This window comes from Neolamprologus multifasciatus, chromosome 20, assembly GCF_963576455.1.
Source record: "Neolamprologus multifasciatus chromosome 20, fNeoMul1.2, whole genome shotgun sequence".
Lineage (NCBI taxonomy): Eukaryota > Metazoa > Chordata > Actinopteri > Cichliformes > Cichlidae > Neolamprologus > Neolamprologus multifasciatus.
Genome location: NC_140458.1, coordinates 1,746,272 through 1,760,541, shown reverse-complemented (window position 1 = coordinate 1,760,541; position 14,270 = coordinate 1,746,272). Strand labels below are relative to the sequence as shown.

At 38.2% G+C, this 14,270-nt stretch overlaps 1 protein-coding gene across 2 annotated transcripts in view; it reads left to right on the top strand.

The window, feature by feature from the left end:
* Nucleotides 1-5,747: 5,747 nt before the first annotated feature.
* The window catches only part of LOC146494016 (PHD finger protein 20-like), a 49,578-nt gene continuing 41,055 nt past the window's right edge, over nucleotides 5,748-14,270 (top strand). For both annotated transcript variants that reach the window (XM_085144635.1, XM_085144634.1), the window contains exons 1-7: nucleotides 5,748-5,885; nucleotides 7,067-7,146; nucleotides 8,129-8,300; nucleotides 11,873-11,957; nucleotides 13,010-13,083; nucleotides 13,190-13,439; nucleotides 13,561-13,650. In XM_085144635.1, coding sequence (XP_085000761.1) covers nucleotides 7,067-7,146; nucleotides 8,129-8,300; nucleotides 11,873-11,957; nucleotides 13,010-13,083; nucleotides 13,190-13,439; nucleotides 13,561-13,650 — 751 coding nt within the window. In that variant the 5' untranslated portion in view covers nucleotides 5,748-5,885. The remainder of the gene's footprint in view (nucleotides 5,886-7,066; nucleotides 7,147-8,128; nucleotides 8,301-11,872; nucleotides 11,958-13,009; nucleotides 13,084-13,189; nucleotides 13,440-13,560; nucleotides 13,651-14,270) is intronic.

The window sequence follows — 14,270 nt, the reverse complement described above, 5'->3', positions numbered from 1 at the left end:
AATATATTGAGAAGCATAATCTCCTAAGTGATAACCAATATGGCTTTAGAGTGAAAAGGTCCACTTCGATGGCAGTGATGGAACTTGTAGAAGGGATATCTAATGCTATAGATAATAAGGAATATACTGTTGGTGTTTTTATAGACTTAAAAAAGGCGTTTGATACGATTGATCATTCTATATTAATGAATAAACTAGAGAGATATGGCATAAGAGGGTTAGCATACAAGTGGATGAAAAGTTACCTGGATGACAGATATCAATATGTCGAATTCAATAATGTAAAATCTAAGCAGTTGAAGGTAACTTGTGGTGTTCCTCAGGGCTCTGTGCTGGGCCCTAAATTATTTATATTATACATAAATGACATATGTAGCATTTCCAAACTGTTAAAATGTGTATTGTTTGCTGATGATACCACTCTGTATTGCTCAGGTAAAAACCTAGAACAGCTTCTGACTACAGCGGAAAAGGAGTTAAATATATTAAAAAACTGGTTTGATGTAAATAAGTTATCATTAAATATAAAGAAAACAAAATTGATTATTTTTGGCACTAGACAAATGAAAAATGTATCTAAAATCAGGGTTAATGGAATTGAAATTGAAAGAGTGTACGAAAATAAATTTCTTGGAGTGATAATTGATGATAAGCTGAGTTGGAAGTCTCATATAAACCACGTGAAAACAAAAATGTCAAAAACCATTGCTATTCTCTATAAAACAAAGCATGTCCTGAACAAAAAATCATTATACACACTCTATTGTACTCTGTTGCTTCCATATATGACTTACTGTCTGGAGATATGGGGTAATGCATATAAAACGAACACTCTTCCTATTTTCAAGTTGCAAAAAAGAGCTATAAGAATTATAAACCAATCAAACTATATAGAACCAACTAACATTTTGTTTATTAATCTGAATACCCTGAAATTTTATGATTTAGTTGAATATAAAATGGCACAGATAATGTATAAAGCACAAAATAACTTGCTTTGCCCCAGTACTCAGAAGCTGTTCAAAGTCAGAGAGAGTCAATATGACTTAAGGGGAACAGATTTCTTTAAAAAAAAACAAGATAAGGACAAATATAAAGCAGAGATGTGTTTCTGTTAGAGGAGTTAACCTGTGGAATAGTTATGACAGTGATTTAAAAAGGTGTAGTTCATTTTCCTTGTTTAAAAATATGTTTAAAAATAGAGTATTAGAAAAATATATATATCAAGAATGAAAAGAGCAAAAAAAACAAAAACAAAAAACAAAAAAACCTCTTGATTCTTTTGCTTTGATGTAGTTACTTACTAAGGTGGAAAGTTTTTTGTTTTTTTGTTTTTTTCTTGTTTGTTTGTTTGTTTTGTTTTTGCTTTGTTTGCCTTCTCTCACCCCAACCGGTCGCAGCAGATGGCCGCCCCTCCCTGAGCCTGGTTCTGCCGGAGGTTTCTTCCTGTTAAAAGGGAGTTTTTCCTTCCCACTGTCGCCAAAGTGCTTGCTCATAGGGGGTCATATGATTGTTGGGCTTTTCTCTGTATCTATGAAGCGCCTTGAGGCGACATTTGTTGTGATTTGGCGCTATATAAATGAAATTGAATTGAATTGAATTTTATTATTTGCTTCGAGCCCTGTGTACAGGAGCTGCATGCTAAAAGATCTTTTGTTAAAAGGGTTGGCGTAATAAGCAAATGCTTCAGCCAATACCTTTTGATTAGTCTTGTCTCATGCTTTCTTGCTTTGTGGTAAATCTTTGTTCTGTCTTCACTGAGATATTTGAATGCTAATCAATAAAAACATATCACTTCAAAAACATATCACTTCCATTAACCACAACGAAAATAATAAAGAGAGAGGGCCTTGTTTTCTATGGAACGCCAGGACTGCCATAATGAATTAATTAAATACACCATTAAATAATTAATTAAATGTGTCAATAATTAATTAAAATGGGAAATAATTAATTAAATAAATAGTTATGACACATGTAATTAATTAATTATTGACACATTTAATTAATTATTTATGTATTTCACATTTTAATTAATTATTGACACATTTAATTAATTATTTATTGACACATTTAATTAATTATTTATGTATTTCACATTTTAATTAATTATTGACACATTTAATTAATTATTTAATGATATATTTATTTATTTCATTTTGGCAGTCCTGGCGCCTGGCTCTCATCATGAAATAATTTTATCTGTCAACCTCACCCATCAAACGCAGGGGGCGGGGTTAACGCTGCCCATGCAGCTTCTCTAACATTTGATTGGTTGCCGTGCAAAGTAAGTCAAAACAGGTCGATCCTAGATAATCGATTGCTTGTGTAGACTTGGGGCAGCCAGGTATCCCAGAATGCATTTCAAATCACAGGCAGCAATGTTGGTGGTGTAGTTTTAAAATACCCCGTTTTTTCTGTCACCAACTACACTTTTAACCGTGTTTTAGCCGCGAATGTCGCGTTGTAATCTTCACATGTCGGGTCAGGTTGTCAACCTTTGCAAACATGTTCTATACATGTTTGCAAAGGTGCTCAGATGTTTTCAGAGATTTCAGTAGCTCTGCTAACAGTCAGCATGCAGAGTGCACCGAGGGGGTTACGTTAACCGGTTTGTTTACATATTCCACTCTCCGTGTTCCACGTGTTGCATTCGCAGATTCTCATTTTCACCGAACGATCGTCTCTTTCCACCTGGTCTTGTGTCTCTGTGCTTCTGTAACATAAAGAACGAGCTGACATTTTTCTCACGAAACCAGCGATCAGCTCAACAGACCCTCAGTTTACCTGCATGCATCCTCCTCCTCACCTGTCAGCTGTTTAACACCTGCTGCTAATTCAAGAAACACGCCCACGTTATCTGGTGATAGTCACAGTTTAACTGGGCAGCCGGTGCTCGATATTACGCAACGTCAGCACATTTTTCTGCACAAGATAAGTAAATATAGTTTTTCCCGAGCGCAGAGCTGCTGGAGCTTGTTTCCCAACAGAGCACTTTATTGGCGAACCCACTTCATCAGCGGCTGATGTCCAATCACCGGCACAGCTTTGAAACCTCAGCTGAGTTTTAGCTCTCAGTGGTTAAACGCTGGACTTAATTCACTCAGGTTCTGTCTGTCGGGTCACGTTTACTTCGCTGTTTTATTTACAACTGAGCAAATCGGTTTGGCTGAGGTTAAAGTTACGTTTCATAACTGCACAGTTTTACAGACGTTTAATGGTTCACTGGCACATGTGTTAGACTGAACCATTCGCTTTTCTTTATCTGGTGTGTTTTGGATTTAACAGTAAATTTTGAGATTAAACTGACTTTTAAAATGTTTTTATACAAAGAGGAAAGAGAAGGCGCATTTCCACCGAGAGGAGCAGAGTTTCCAACTACATGTTCATAATGCAGACTGCAACCTGGACAGAAATATTATATCATCTGTTTTTAATAGGTTTTCTAAGCACCAGCGATCTGTTAGAATTTTTAGAGTTTACTTAACTAAAAATAAATGAGGTTAACATATAATTTGTGTGATTTTTTTCTCTCTCTCTCTTTTTATTTATTTATTTATTTTTTTGCTTTTTCGGTCATGTTATGTTTAACTGTCAAAGGTTTGTTACAAACTATGAAACACATGGTGCAGACTTCTGGATGTTAGAAGAAAACTAATACTGCTAATAAGGCAGGAAGGTGTCCTTTAAAACTAAACATGTTAGTAGGACTTTAGTATTTATATCATAGTTTATGAAATAGCACGTGTATTTCAGTAATAGCCTACTGATTTCAGTGTAGTGGTGAACAGTCACACAGCTCACGTGGGTGTTATCTGTGATACTCCTTAACTATAATTTATCCAGGTTAACTTCAGTTAACTCTGAGCGGCTGGATCGACGGAGGTCAGACAACAATTTTACATGTATGATCTTAAAACAGGACACAGCCATTATCCGTCCTGGCCTCATATCAAATGTGAACGCAGACTGAGTCTATGTTTGACGATTGCTTTATATCTAATCTTCCTCTCAAACATTTAAACAGTCTGCAGCTGAGGGAATACAAACTCAAATTGTCGGAACAGGTTTGCTCGTTTCTTGCGTTCATTTGGTAATTTATTAAATGTATAACTGTTATAACTGCTGAGTCTCTTACGCTGATGAAAATGCAGAAAACACAGATCACGAACACCTGTTCAACCAATCGCTTTCATTCCACTTTGACAAACTGACGCGTTCATCTCTGTTACAGTGTTGCGTTAGACTGCTATATTTTTGTGTTCTTTATGCTGTAGATTTTCACGTCTCTGGAATAGTTGGCAGTATTAAGGATGCTTTTCTGTAAAATCATATTGATATGACCCGTGAATTATTCGTAGATGACAGTTAGATTAGTCAGCTGGGAAACTCTGTGTTACCTCAGAGAGCTGAAGATATCGTGGATATGCTGACCTCGCTCTGTGGTGTACAGGTCCATTTACCCTCATGATTAATATTCACAATAAAAATATTAGCCGAACATCATGAAGTCTGTATGTGTGTCATAGTTTCGAACAACCTTTGTACAGTTAAAGCCAGCAGTTACTACATGAGGAAACACCAACGTTATCTCTTTTATGCGTTTATACACAGGTCACACTGATTACTGAACAAAAACCCAAAGATCAGCTGTTAATCGAATTTATTTGCTCTCTCTCCTCCTTAAACATGTTTTTAATGTTAGTTATAATTCAGAATTATACTGAAACATGTATGACGAACATCAGGAAATAAAACCCTGATAAATATAACCTCAGTAAAAGAAGTCCGTGTCAGCGGGGGTTATTACAGCTGTGTACCGGGGCCTGAGCTTTGTCGGTGGTAATAACAGCTCGTTTGCTTGTGAGGCGAGCGGGTCTATCCACGCTTTGCCGTGAGACTGGGCAGACATCTCCGAAATCATCGAAGCACTTTTGCAAAGAGGCTCTATCTTGAGAAACCGACCAGACACATGAGGATTAAACCACTACATTCTCGGCTAAAAAAATATTAAAACTGTATTTGGTGACACACATAAACAGGGTTTTCAAAGTTCAGTTCTGTTAGTTTCCACATGCTGGTTGTTGTGTGCTAAAAACAATGGCCACCAGGCCAAAGCAATGGTTTTGAGTCGATAAGCGTTAACCCCGCCCCCTGCGTTTGATGGGTGAGGTTGACAGATAAAATTATTTCATGATGAGAGCCAGGCGCCAGGACTGCCAAAATGAAATAAATAAATATATCATTAAATAATTAATTAAATGTGTCAATAATTAATTAAAATGTGAAATACATAAATAATTAATTAAATGTGTCAATAATTAATTAATTAAATGTGTCAATAATTAATTAAATGTGTCAATAATTAATTAAAATGTGAAATACATAAATAATTAATTAAATGTGTCAATAATTAATTAATTACATGTGTCATAACTATTTATTTAATTAATTATTTCCCATTTTAATTAATTATTGACACATTTAATTAATTATTTAATGGTGTATTTAATTAATTCATTATGGCAGTCCTGGCGTTCCATAGTTTTCTGTTACACATGCGCGTGTCATAAATACAAAAACATTAATTCAGTAATTACAAATGACTCTGGCTCATTAAAAAAATGTGAATCCTGACGCCTCGCAGTGCCCGGAAGCAGCAGGTACACCACCTGTCGGAACTGGGGCACCAAAGCCTCGTTTATTCGTGGTCACGTGATCTCTGTGTTCGGTGCAGTATTTTGAAAGGTCTTCGCGTCGGAGGCTCGACACAGCGAAGAAACGCTTTTCAAGCGTCCCATCCCTGCCAGAAACTCGGCCCCCTTCGCGCATGCGCTCTATAGTCATCACAGTATGAGGAGTGCAGAGAACAAGTAACGTCAGAGGTAAACAAGCTTTTATGTTTCTCGTTTACATATTCCACGCTCATGTTTGTAATTAAAGTGCAGATACATTTTATTAAATATTCCGCTGGCCGACAGGAGGCCTGCGGCTGCTCGCAGCGGTCAGTGAGACTTGTCAGCCTAAGCTGCTTCAGCAGGAGCGAACTGTTAGCTGTGTTAGCTTCTGTATTCACAGTCAATGGAGAGGCGATCCAACTCCGCTGAACTGCACCAGCTCAGGGGACAGCTTTAAACATGCGACTGTATCTTCTCTTACGCTGGTGTCTTTTACTGAAGTGTTCTTTTAAACTACTTTCCGCTTCGTCCGGTGTCATTCTGTGCTAATATTTAGAGCTAACATTGATAGCATTAGCATCTTAGCCGCTGTCAAATATCTGTTAAGCTAGACAGGGGAGGGACATTTAGAGCGACTGACGACCGAGACAGCCAATAAAATTGAGAGTAGGCGTCCTTAGGAGTCTTCAAGACCAATTATCTTCTTCTACTAAGAAAGCTAAGGAATATCAAGCGGAAAGTCAAAACAATGTCTGTTTCATTCATTACAAACTGTTCGAGTTTAACATTCGCACATTTGTTCAGTCGAAATTCAGACTGCACCCCTGGAAAGCTGATAATAACTACACTAAAAAAAGTTGGGCTGCAACCGTTATCAGAGACGGGCGCAACGTCATCATATGTATGCCGTCATCACGCAACGTGACGTACAGTAGCGTTCGCGACCTTTGACCTTTATGTGTTCTTGCTTTTTTTTTTTTTTTTTTAACTTACAACGATAGTTTGCAAAAATAGAAGAAAAAAGAAAATTCAAACATTTATTTGTTAAGGTAATAAATACAATATGGGGGAAAACTGTAAAGAAAATAAATCTTTGGCATATCTAGAGTTTGAGTTCATTTGGGAATTTGCTTAGTTCAACCTATACTCTGTTTTTAAGTTATTAGAATGGACCGCCTTTGAGTTTTTATTCACCTTGTCCATTTACACTTGTTGTTCCACAAATAATGAAACATAGCAAATAGAATATTTATATCCAACATTAAATATAACCGCTGTGCTCCATCAAAACAAAAGAAAATGGCTTAAAAATATTGAACTGTCAAATAAACTCCACAGTAAAATGACAGAAAATGCTCACATCAACACTTCCTGTGTTTTTGTACCAGATGAAGACACCTCCGGACCGATCAGGCATCACATTTGAAGTCGGAGCCAAGCTAGAAGCTCGAGACCGCCACAAGAACTGGTCAGAAGACTCCTCCCCACCACCACCTTCCACACACACACACACACACACACACACTTATTCTTTCCCTTAGGGTTCGTCACAGCAGATGATCTGCCTCCATCTCACTGTGTCCCTGCATCCTCCTCTGTTACTCCAACCACCAGCTCCATATTCAACAGCCTTTGCCCAAGATATCCATTCTCACTCTCTTACACACATCATAACCACCTCAGCCTTTCCTCCCTGACTCTGAGCCCTCCCTCTGATGCACTAATTTCTAATCCTGTTCATCCTGCTCACTCCTAGTCAACATCTGAACATCTTCAGCTCTGCCTCCTGTACAACCAAACATCACAATGGGCCTCACTACGATCTTTTAAACCTTCCCTTTCACTATTGCTGCTCTCCTTCTGTCACAAATCACCCCGACACTCATGTACACCCTCCTTGCACTCTCTTCCTCACCTCTCCTGTGCACTAACACACTCAAAATACCAAAAATTAATTGTTTGTTTTACTGAGCTTCTGCTGTTATGATGTACCCACTCATTCAAGCTTTTAAAGTAAAGTGTGGGTTAGCGACTTCTTAATAGTCCCTTTGTTATGAGTCTGGTCTGTGGAAATGCGATGAGTGGATGATTCATTTAAGTTCCCACAGCAGTTCAGCCAACATACAGGAAACTTTCAGATACTGGTGACGATTTTTTTTCCAGGATTTTAATAAAGTATTTAACTTTTTTATGATTTTTAATCCACCAAATAACAACAAAAAAAGCAAAAGGAACAGACTTATATTAAATGAGGTAACACTGACTCATTGCCTTAAAGATATGCAACCAGCTGTGCTCATGTGTGAATTCAAAAGGCCCAACCTTTCCTGTGGTGTGTAAATATCCTCTAATTTGTAGCTAAACAAAAGCTAATTTTGAATGTGGAAATTATAAAGATTTTTGGGAGAACATATTTCAAATGGTGTACTAAAAGTTTGTCCTTCTTTTAGGTACACGGCCACCATTGAGAAGATTGATTATGACAAAGAGCGGGTCCTGATCCACTACCTGCAGTGGAGCCGTCGCCATGACGAGTGGTTTCAGTGGAACTCGCCGTACCTGCGGCCGAAGGAGCGAGTCAGCCTGAGGAGGCAGGGCCTGAATCCAACGCGATCACAGCCGGTATAGAACACGTCAGACGTACACAGATGTTTCTTTTTAAATAGTTTTTAAAACATCAGTATCAGTGTCGTGGCAGGGATGCTGATACTCAATAAGATTTTTTTTTCTAAGATGCATGAACTGAAATAATATATTTAATTCCTGCTTTTGAAGTAAATGTGAAAATATCAGGAGCCTGTACTACGACTTGGTTCATCGTATCCACAATATATTTCTGTTATCATTTTGTGTTTTAGGGCTGCCACGATTAGTCGACTTGTCACGATTATGACGACTATCAAAAATTTCGATGACAAATTTAATAGTCGACGCGTCGTTTGAAGCTTTGTAAGATTCAGAAAGACGCAGGAATAAATATTAATAACGTGTAATAAGGACTGAGTGTAATAACGGACTGAAACAGAAGGTGGCAGCACTGCATGTACAAGGATGCCAGCTGCCGTTAAACCCCGAAGAAGAAGAAGAAGAAGAAGCAGTCTCCAGTATCGTAGCTGGCTGTGTCCCAATAGACCCTGTGCACGAGAAAATACTAACTTCCTGGTTTGAGACCAAAGTAAAGATAGCTTTACTTTGCGGTCAATCGCTACTGCGAAGATATACTCCAAAATCATGTCCAAAACTCGAAAACGGAAAGATGGCGTTAAGTTACAAAGAGCAGAAGGTGGGAACACTCACCGCTGTTGTGTGATAAAAATCTAATGATCAATTTTGAGGTTTAAAGAGTTTAAATGATCAGGTGTTTACATCACTCAACACAAGCAGAACTGCAGCAGAAGACACATCGTCCACATTCAGAAGCACATCTCTGTATAGTGACTGGTCTCATGATTTAAACAGGCAAATGTTCAGCATTCAAACTACAGGTGAACAATAGTCAAACCAGATGTTTCCCCGTTATGTCGATATCAGCTAGTCAAGTACACACCTACACAGCATGTTAACAAACCGTGAAAAAAGCCACACAAAAAATGAACGATTGCTGGTAACGGTTTCTATACATTAGTATTTACGAAGGGTATGTTGTGACTTACCTTAAAAATTACAGCGATCCCTCGCTATGACGCGGTTCACCTTTCACCTCGCTGTTTCACAGAGTTTTTAGTGTAAGTTTGCATTTTTTTTTCTTCTATGCAAAATGGAAGAAGGTGAAAAAAGTGCTTCATTTTTCTACAATCTGGAGAAACGGAGGCAAGAGAAGAAATCTATTAATACATTAACTGTAAATGGGGAAGAATGCACAAATCATAAGACTATAGCAGAAGAAATACATAAATTTTATTCAAATTTATACTCATCTAAATGTTTAATTACTGGTTCCTTTTTTGATGAAACTTATATTCCAAAAATTGATTCTGTATTCAGAGAAATGTGTGATTCTGATATATGACTGCATGACTGAGATCAAGCCTTAAACAAACTGAAAATGGACAAAGTTCCTGGTCAGGACGGCTTGACTGACATCTTTTATAAATTCTTCTGGAAAGAAATGAAATAATTTTTCTTCAAAACTATTAATGAGATCATTAGTAATGAAACATTAGCATCGACAATGAAACAGGGTATTATCTCCCTTATTCCCAAACCTGGTAAAGATAAAAGATTAATCAATAATCTGCGACCAATTACTCTATTGGATACAGATTGTAACATTCTTGCTCATGTTATTGCAAACAGATTAAAGGACGGCTTAGATCAGATTATTAGTGAAACACAATCTGGGTTCCTTAAAAATCGTTCTATCCACAATAATATTAGACTGGTTTTAGATCTACTGGATTATAATCACTTAATGAAGATGATGGTGTGATTCTGTTTTTAGACTTTTATAAAGCATTTGATACGGTCGAACAGCCTTTCATTTTAAAAGCTTCACAGTATTTTGGTTTTGGTAAAAAATTCATAGATTTAATTTCTTTATTATCCTCTGACATCAATAGTTCTGTTTCTTTACCTTTTGGAACGTCTGATTTAACGTCAGTCGAGGAGTCAGGGGTGTCCAGCTTCTCCGTTACTTTTCATTATTGTAACGGAACTTTTAGCTACTTTCATGAAACACAATCCAAACATTCAACCACTGAATTTGATGGGAGCCCCATTGATCATAAGTCAATCAGCAGATGATACTACACTGTTTTTAAAGAACACGTCACAGGTTCCTCTCGCACTAAATGAAATTTCACTATTTTCAAAGGCTTCTGGTTTGTGCCTGAATATTAGAAAATGTGAATTATTAACTATTCATGATTGTAAACCCAGTATCTCTTTTAACGTAGCTATTAAAACTGAAATTAAATATTTGGGTATTATAATCTCAAAGAATACAAATAATAGAGAAAATCTAAATTTTGAGCATATTACCCAGAAATCTAAAAAGATCCTAATCAGCTGGTTACAAAGACACCTCTCCATCTAAAACAGAAGGTATCTCTCGACTGATTTATCCATCACAGTGCTTATATGTTTTCAATAGACTAATCAATAATATAAATCAAATTAACTTTAATTACATTTGGAGAAACAAACAACATTATGTTAGGAAGAATGATGTAGTGAAGTCATTTGAAGGAGGAGGTTTGAATGCGATTGATTTTGAAGCAGTGATGGTTCCATCAAACTCAAATGGTTGCAGTCGTTCATAAATAACTCAAACAGTATTTGGTTTTATTTCCTCAAAGTAATCTTTGAGAAGCTTGGTGGCATCGAATTTCTCTTAAAGTGTGACTTTGAAATTTCCAAATTACCAATTAAATTATCCAATTTTCATAAACAGGTTCTCCAATACTGGAAAATGATTTACAAGCATAATTTTTCTCCACATACAAACTCGATTTGGAACAACAGATGCATACGATAAAAAGAAAATCCATCTTTTATAAGGATTGGATGGATCATGGAATTTGGACCGTTTTACACCTTTTAGACAATGACGGCAATTTATTATCGTCTAATAAATTCATAGATAATTATGTCTCAAAGTAAATTCACTAAAGTTGTGAAAGTCATCCCCCTGCAATGATTCAGATGGCTAAAGCCAGTTTAACCTGTTCGTCCTCTATAATTCGTGAACCGTCCTTAATTATTGATGATCGTCAATCTAAAGGAAAGACATGCAAAATTCTAACCAAAGAACTTTTTCCTTCTCAATTAAAAAGAAAATATTTGTTTAAAGATTATAACTCGAGGTTTTTGACTGAGTATCTTTCTGTTCCAATTCCACCAAAAGCAAAAGAAAATCACTTTAAAATCTTAAATGCCATATACCCGTCCACGGACCGTCTTCACAAGAAATTCAATATAGATACGAGCGCATGCACTTTTTGCAACACTGATATTGAGACTACAGATACTAATGATAGTTATATAAGAGCAGATGCTGCTGGTGCAATAAGCTGTACGTTTTACAGCCAATGGATGATGATCTGATTAGTCGACTATCAAAATAATCGTTTGTGGCAGCGCTAGTGTGTTTTAATAATGTTGGTCAAGAAGACTAGAAAGATTGTGACGATAATAAATTGAAGCTAGGAGAATGTTGACTGTGTAAGCTAACAGACTTCTTCTCTGCGTCTCAGACGTTTGTTTCAGGCTCAAAGGTTCTGGCCTGTTGGACCGACTGTCGTTTCTACCCGGCCAAAATCCTCCGCGTCAACAAGGACGGTGAGGTTCAGCTGTGACCTTTTACCTCTGCTGTTTTTCTACTGTATTCTACTGCTGGTTGATTTTCTGATTTTTGGGGAAAAAAGGTCAGTGCAGCTGTTTATCACAAGGTTTTCTGATGAATCACTAAGCACCTGCCATCTGCACCCCTCACTAACTTTTGGCTATTCAGTGGACCCATGCATATGTTTTCTTTCATAGTATTTATCGTAACGATTCAGATTCAGCTTGCTTCTGCACTTAAGAAGTGAGGAGGTCTTAATAATACTGGGAAAAAATGAGGTGAGAGGCCCAAAATTTCAGCCCACCCCTCTGTGCTTCTTGTTCCAGTAACTTGACTAGTATGGAGGTATGATTGTGTGTGGGTTCATTAGTTACTCTACAATATAAGTCAACTAATCCTGAGTGGTTTTCCTGATTCAATGATATTAATGATATAAAGCTGCTTACATTATTTTTACAGTTGAAGCTGATTGGACTGTTAAAAGCGTTTCATTAAAGAAAAGTCAAATAAATCCTGATTAATTCATACTGAAAACTCTGGTTTGGAGTCGAGTAGCTGCCTCAGGTGAGAGAGGTGAGGTATCTCTGGGCTTTGTTTGAGGTACTTAGGTGGAGATTGAAGCAGGAGATTGACAGAAGGGCTGGTGCAGCTGGACCGTCTGTTGTGAGGAGGGAGCTGAGCCTGAAGGCGAAGCTGTCAATTTACTGGTTGATCTACATTCCCTGTCTCATATGTGACCCCGAGCTGTGGGTAGTTACCAGAAAATAAGATTGTGCATTCAAGTGGCAAAAATCGGGCTCTCCCTTCAGACAGAGCTCAGAGTACAGCCTTTGCATCAAAAGGTGCCGGCTGAAGTAGTTCGGTCGGCTCTGACCCAGATAAGCTCCAGAAGTGTTCGGTGAATGGATGGGCGTCTTTTCTGTCCACCTTCATGCTGTTTGACTCCCGCTGTCCGTCTTTGTGCTGCGTTCCTGTTGTTACTGAAGCGAATCGGCTGTTTTTGGAACATCATTGATCTAAACCTGCTGTTTGTGTTTTCCTGTGTCAGACTCCTACACAGTGCGATTCTATGATGGCGTGGTTCGGACTGTGAAGCCCACCAAAGTCAAACCTTTCCAGGAAGTAAGAAACGCTTCTCTCTAATTGGTCCTCGTCTCCTCAGTGTTTCACACAATCACAACGTCTTTGATCCTAAATGTGTTTGTTTTTGTTTGTTTGTCGTTCTTAGAAATCCAGATCTGAGAAAAGTGCTGTGGGGAGCGAGGGATGGGAGGAGGGTGAGAGTGAGGAGGAGGAAGGAGGAGAAGGACAGGAAGAAGAGGAGGAGGAGGAGGAGGAGGAGAAAAAGGAGGAAGAGGAGGCAGATGAGAAGGTGACAACAGAAGAGACTGATGCAGATTTGGAGAGGGAGGAGGACAGGAAGAGGAAGGCAGAACCTTCATCCTCAAATCCACCTGCCAAGAAGAAAACAGATGACAGTAAGTAAGATGACCTCTGACCCCAAGCGCCCGCTGATTGTTAGCACACAGTAGATCTGTCCAGATGTTTGGAGGCTCTGCAGCTCGTCAAATGGTTAACAATGGTCTGTCTCTCCTCCAGGCAGAAGCAGTGGAACTCAGAATCAGCCAATCACAGCTGACTCCACCCCCCCAGCAGCAGCAGCACTTAACCCCGCCCACATAGACAGAGGTACACTTATCTGCACTTTTTTGATGAAAAATCTAGGTTGTTTTCTAAGGCTTATATTATATTATATTATTTTGGTGAGTGTATGTGATGTGTTGGTTGTCTGTTTGTTTGTTTGTACGGACATACTGCAAATCAGTTTCCCGTTAGGGACAATAAAGTTACCATTGACCACTGTAAACAGATATCTGCACAGGAATATGGAGAATACATAAAGGGTTTCTGGTTTCCACCGGTTTGAGTATGCACGAAAAAGTGAGGTCCTGTTTGCCGAAATAAAACCTGAGAACCTGCAGCTACAATCTAACAACAACTTAGGCTTTTGTAAGCTTTTCTAAATATGTCTGCATTAGAAAAGGGCTGCAAGTCTCATCCAGAATATCAACAGACGACACGGGCGGCTCTGCACCAGCAAATCCTACAGCAGCAGACTCGCTGATGGTGCCTGAAGTCGACAGAGGAGGATTTAGACATGCGTGTATTGGTCCAAACATGAGAACTCTGAGAGTGACGTCTCCACAGAACATGTGCACATTTTATACGGTTCTCTTAGCTTTAAGACGATGTCTGTGGGGACTGTCTCACTCAGGAGGACAGCAGAGGAACTCCATATTTAAACCGAG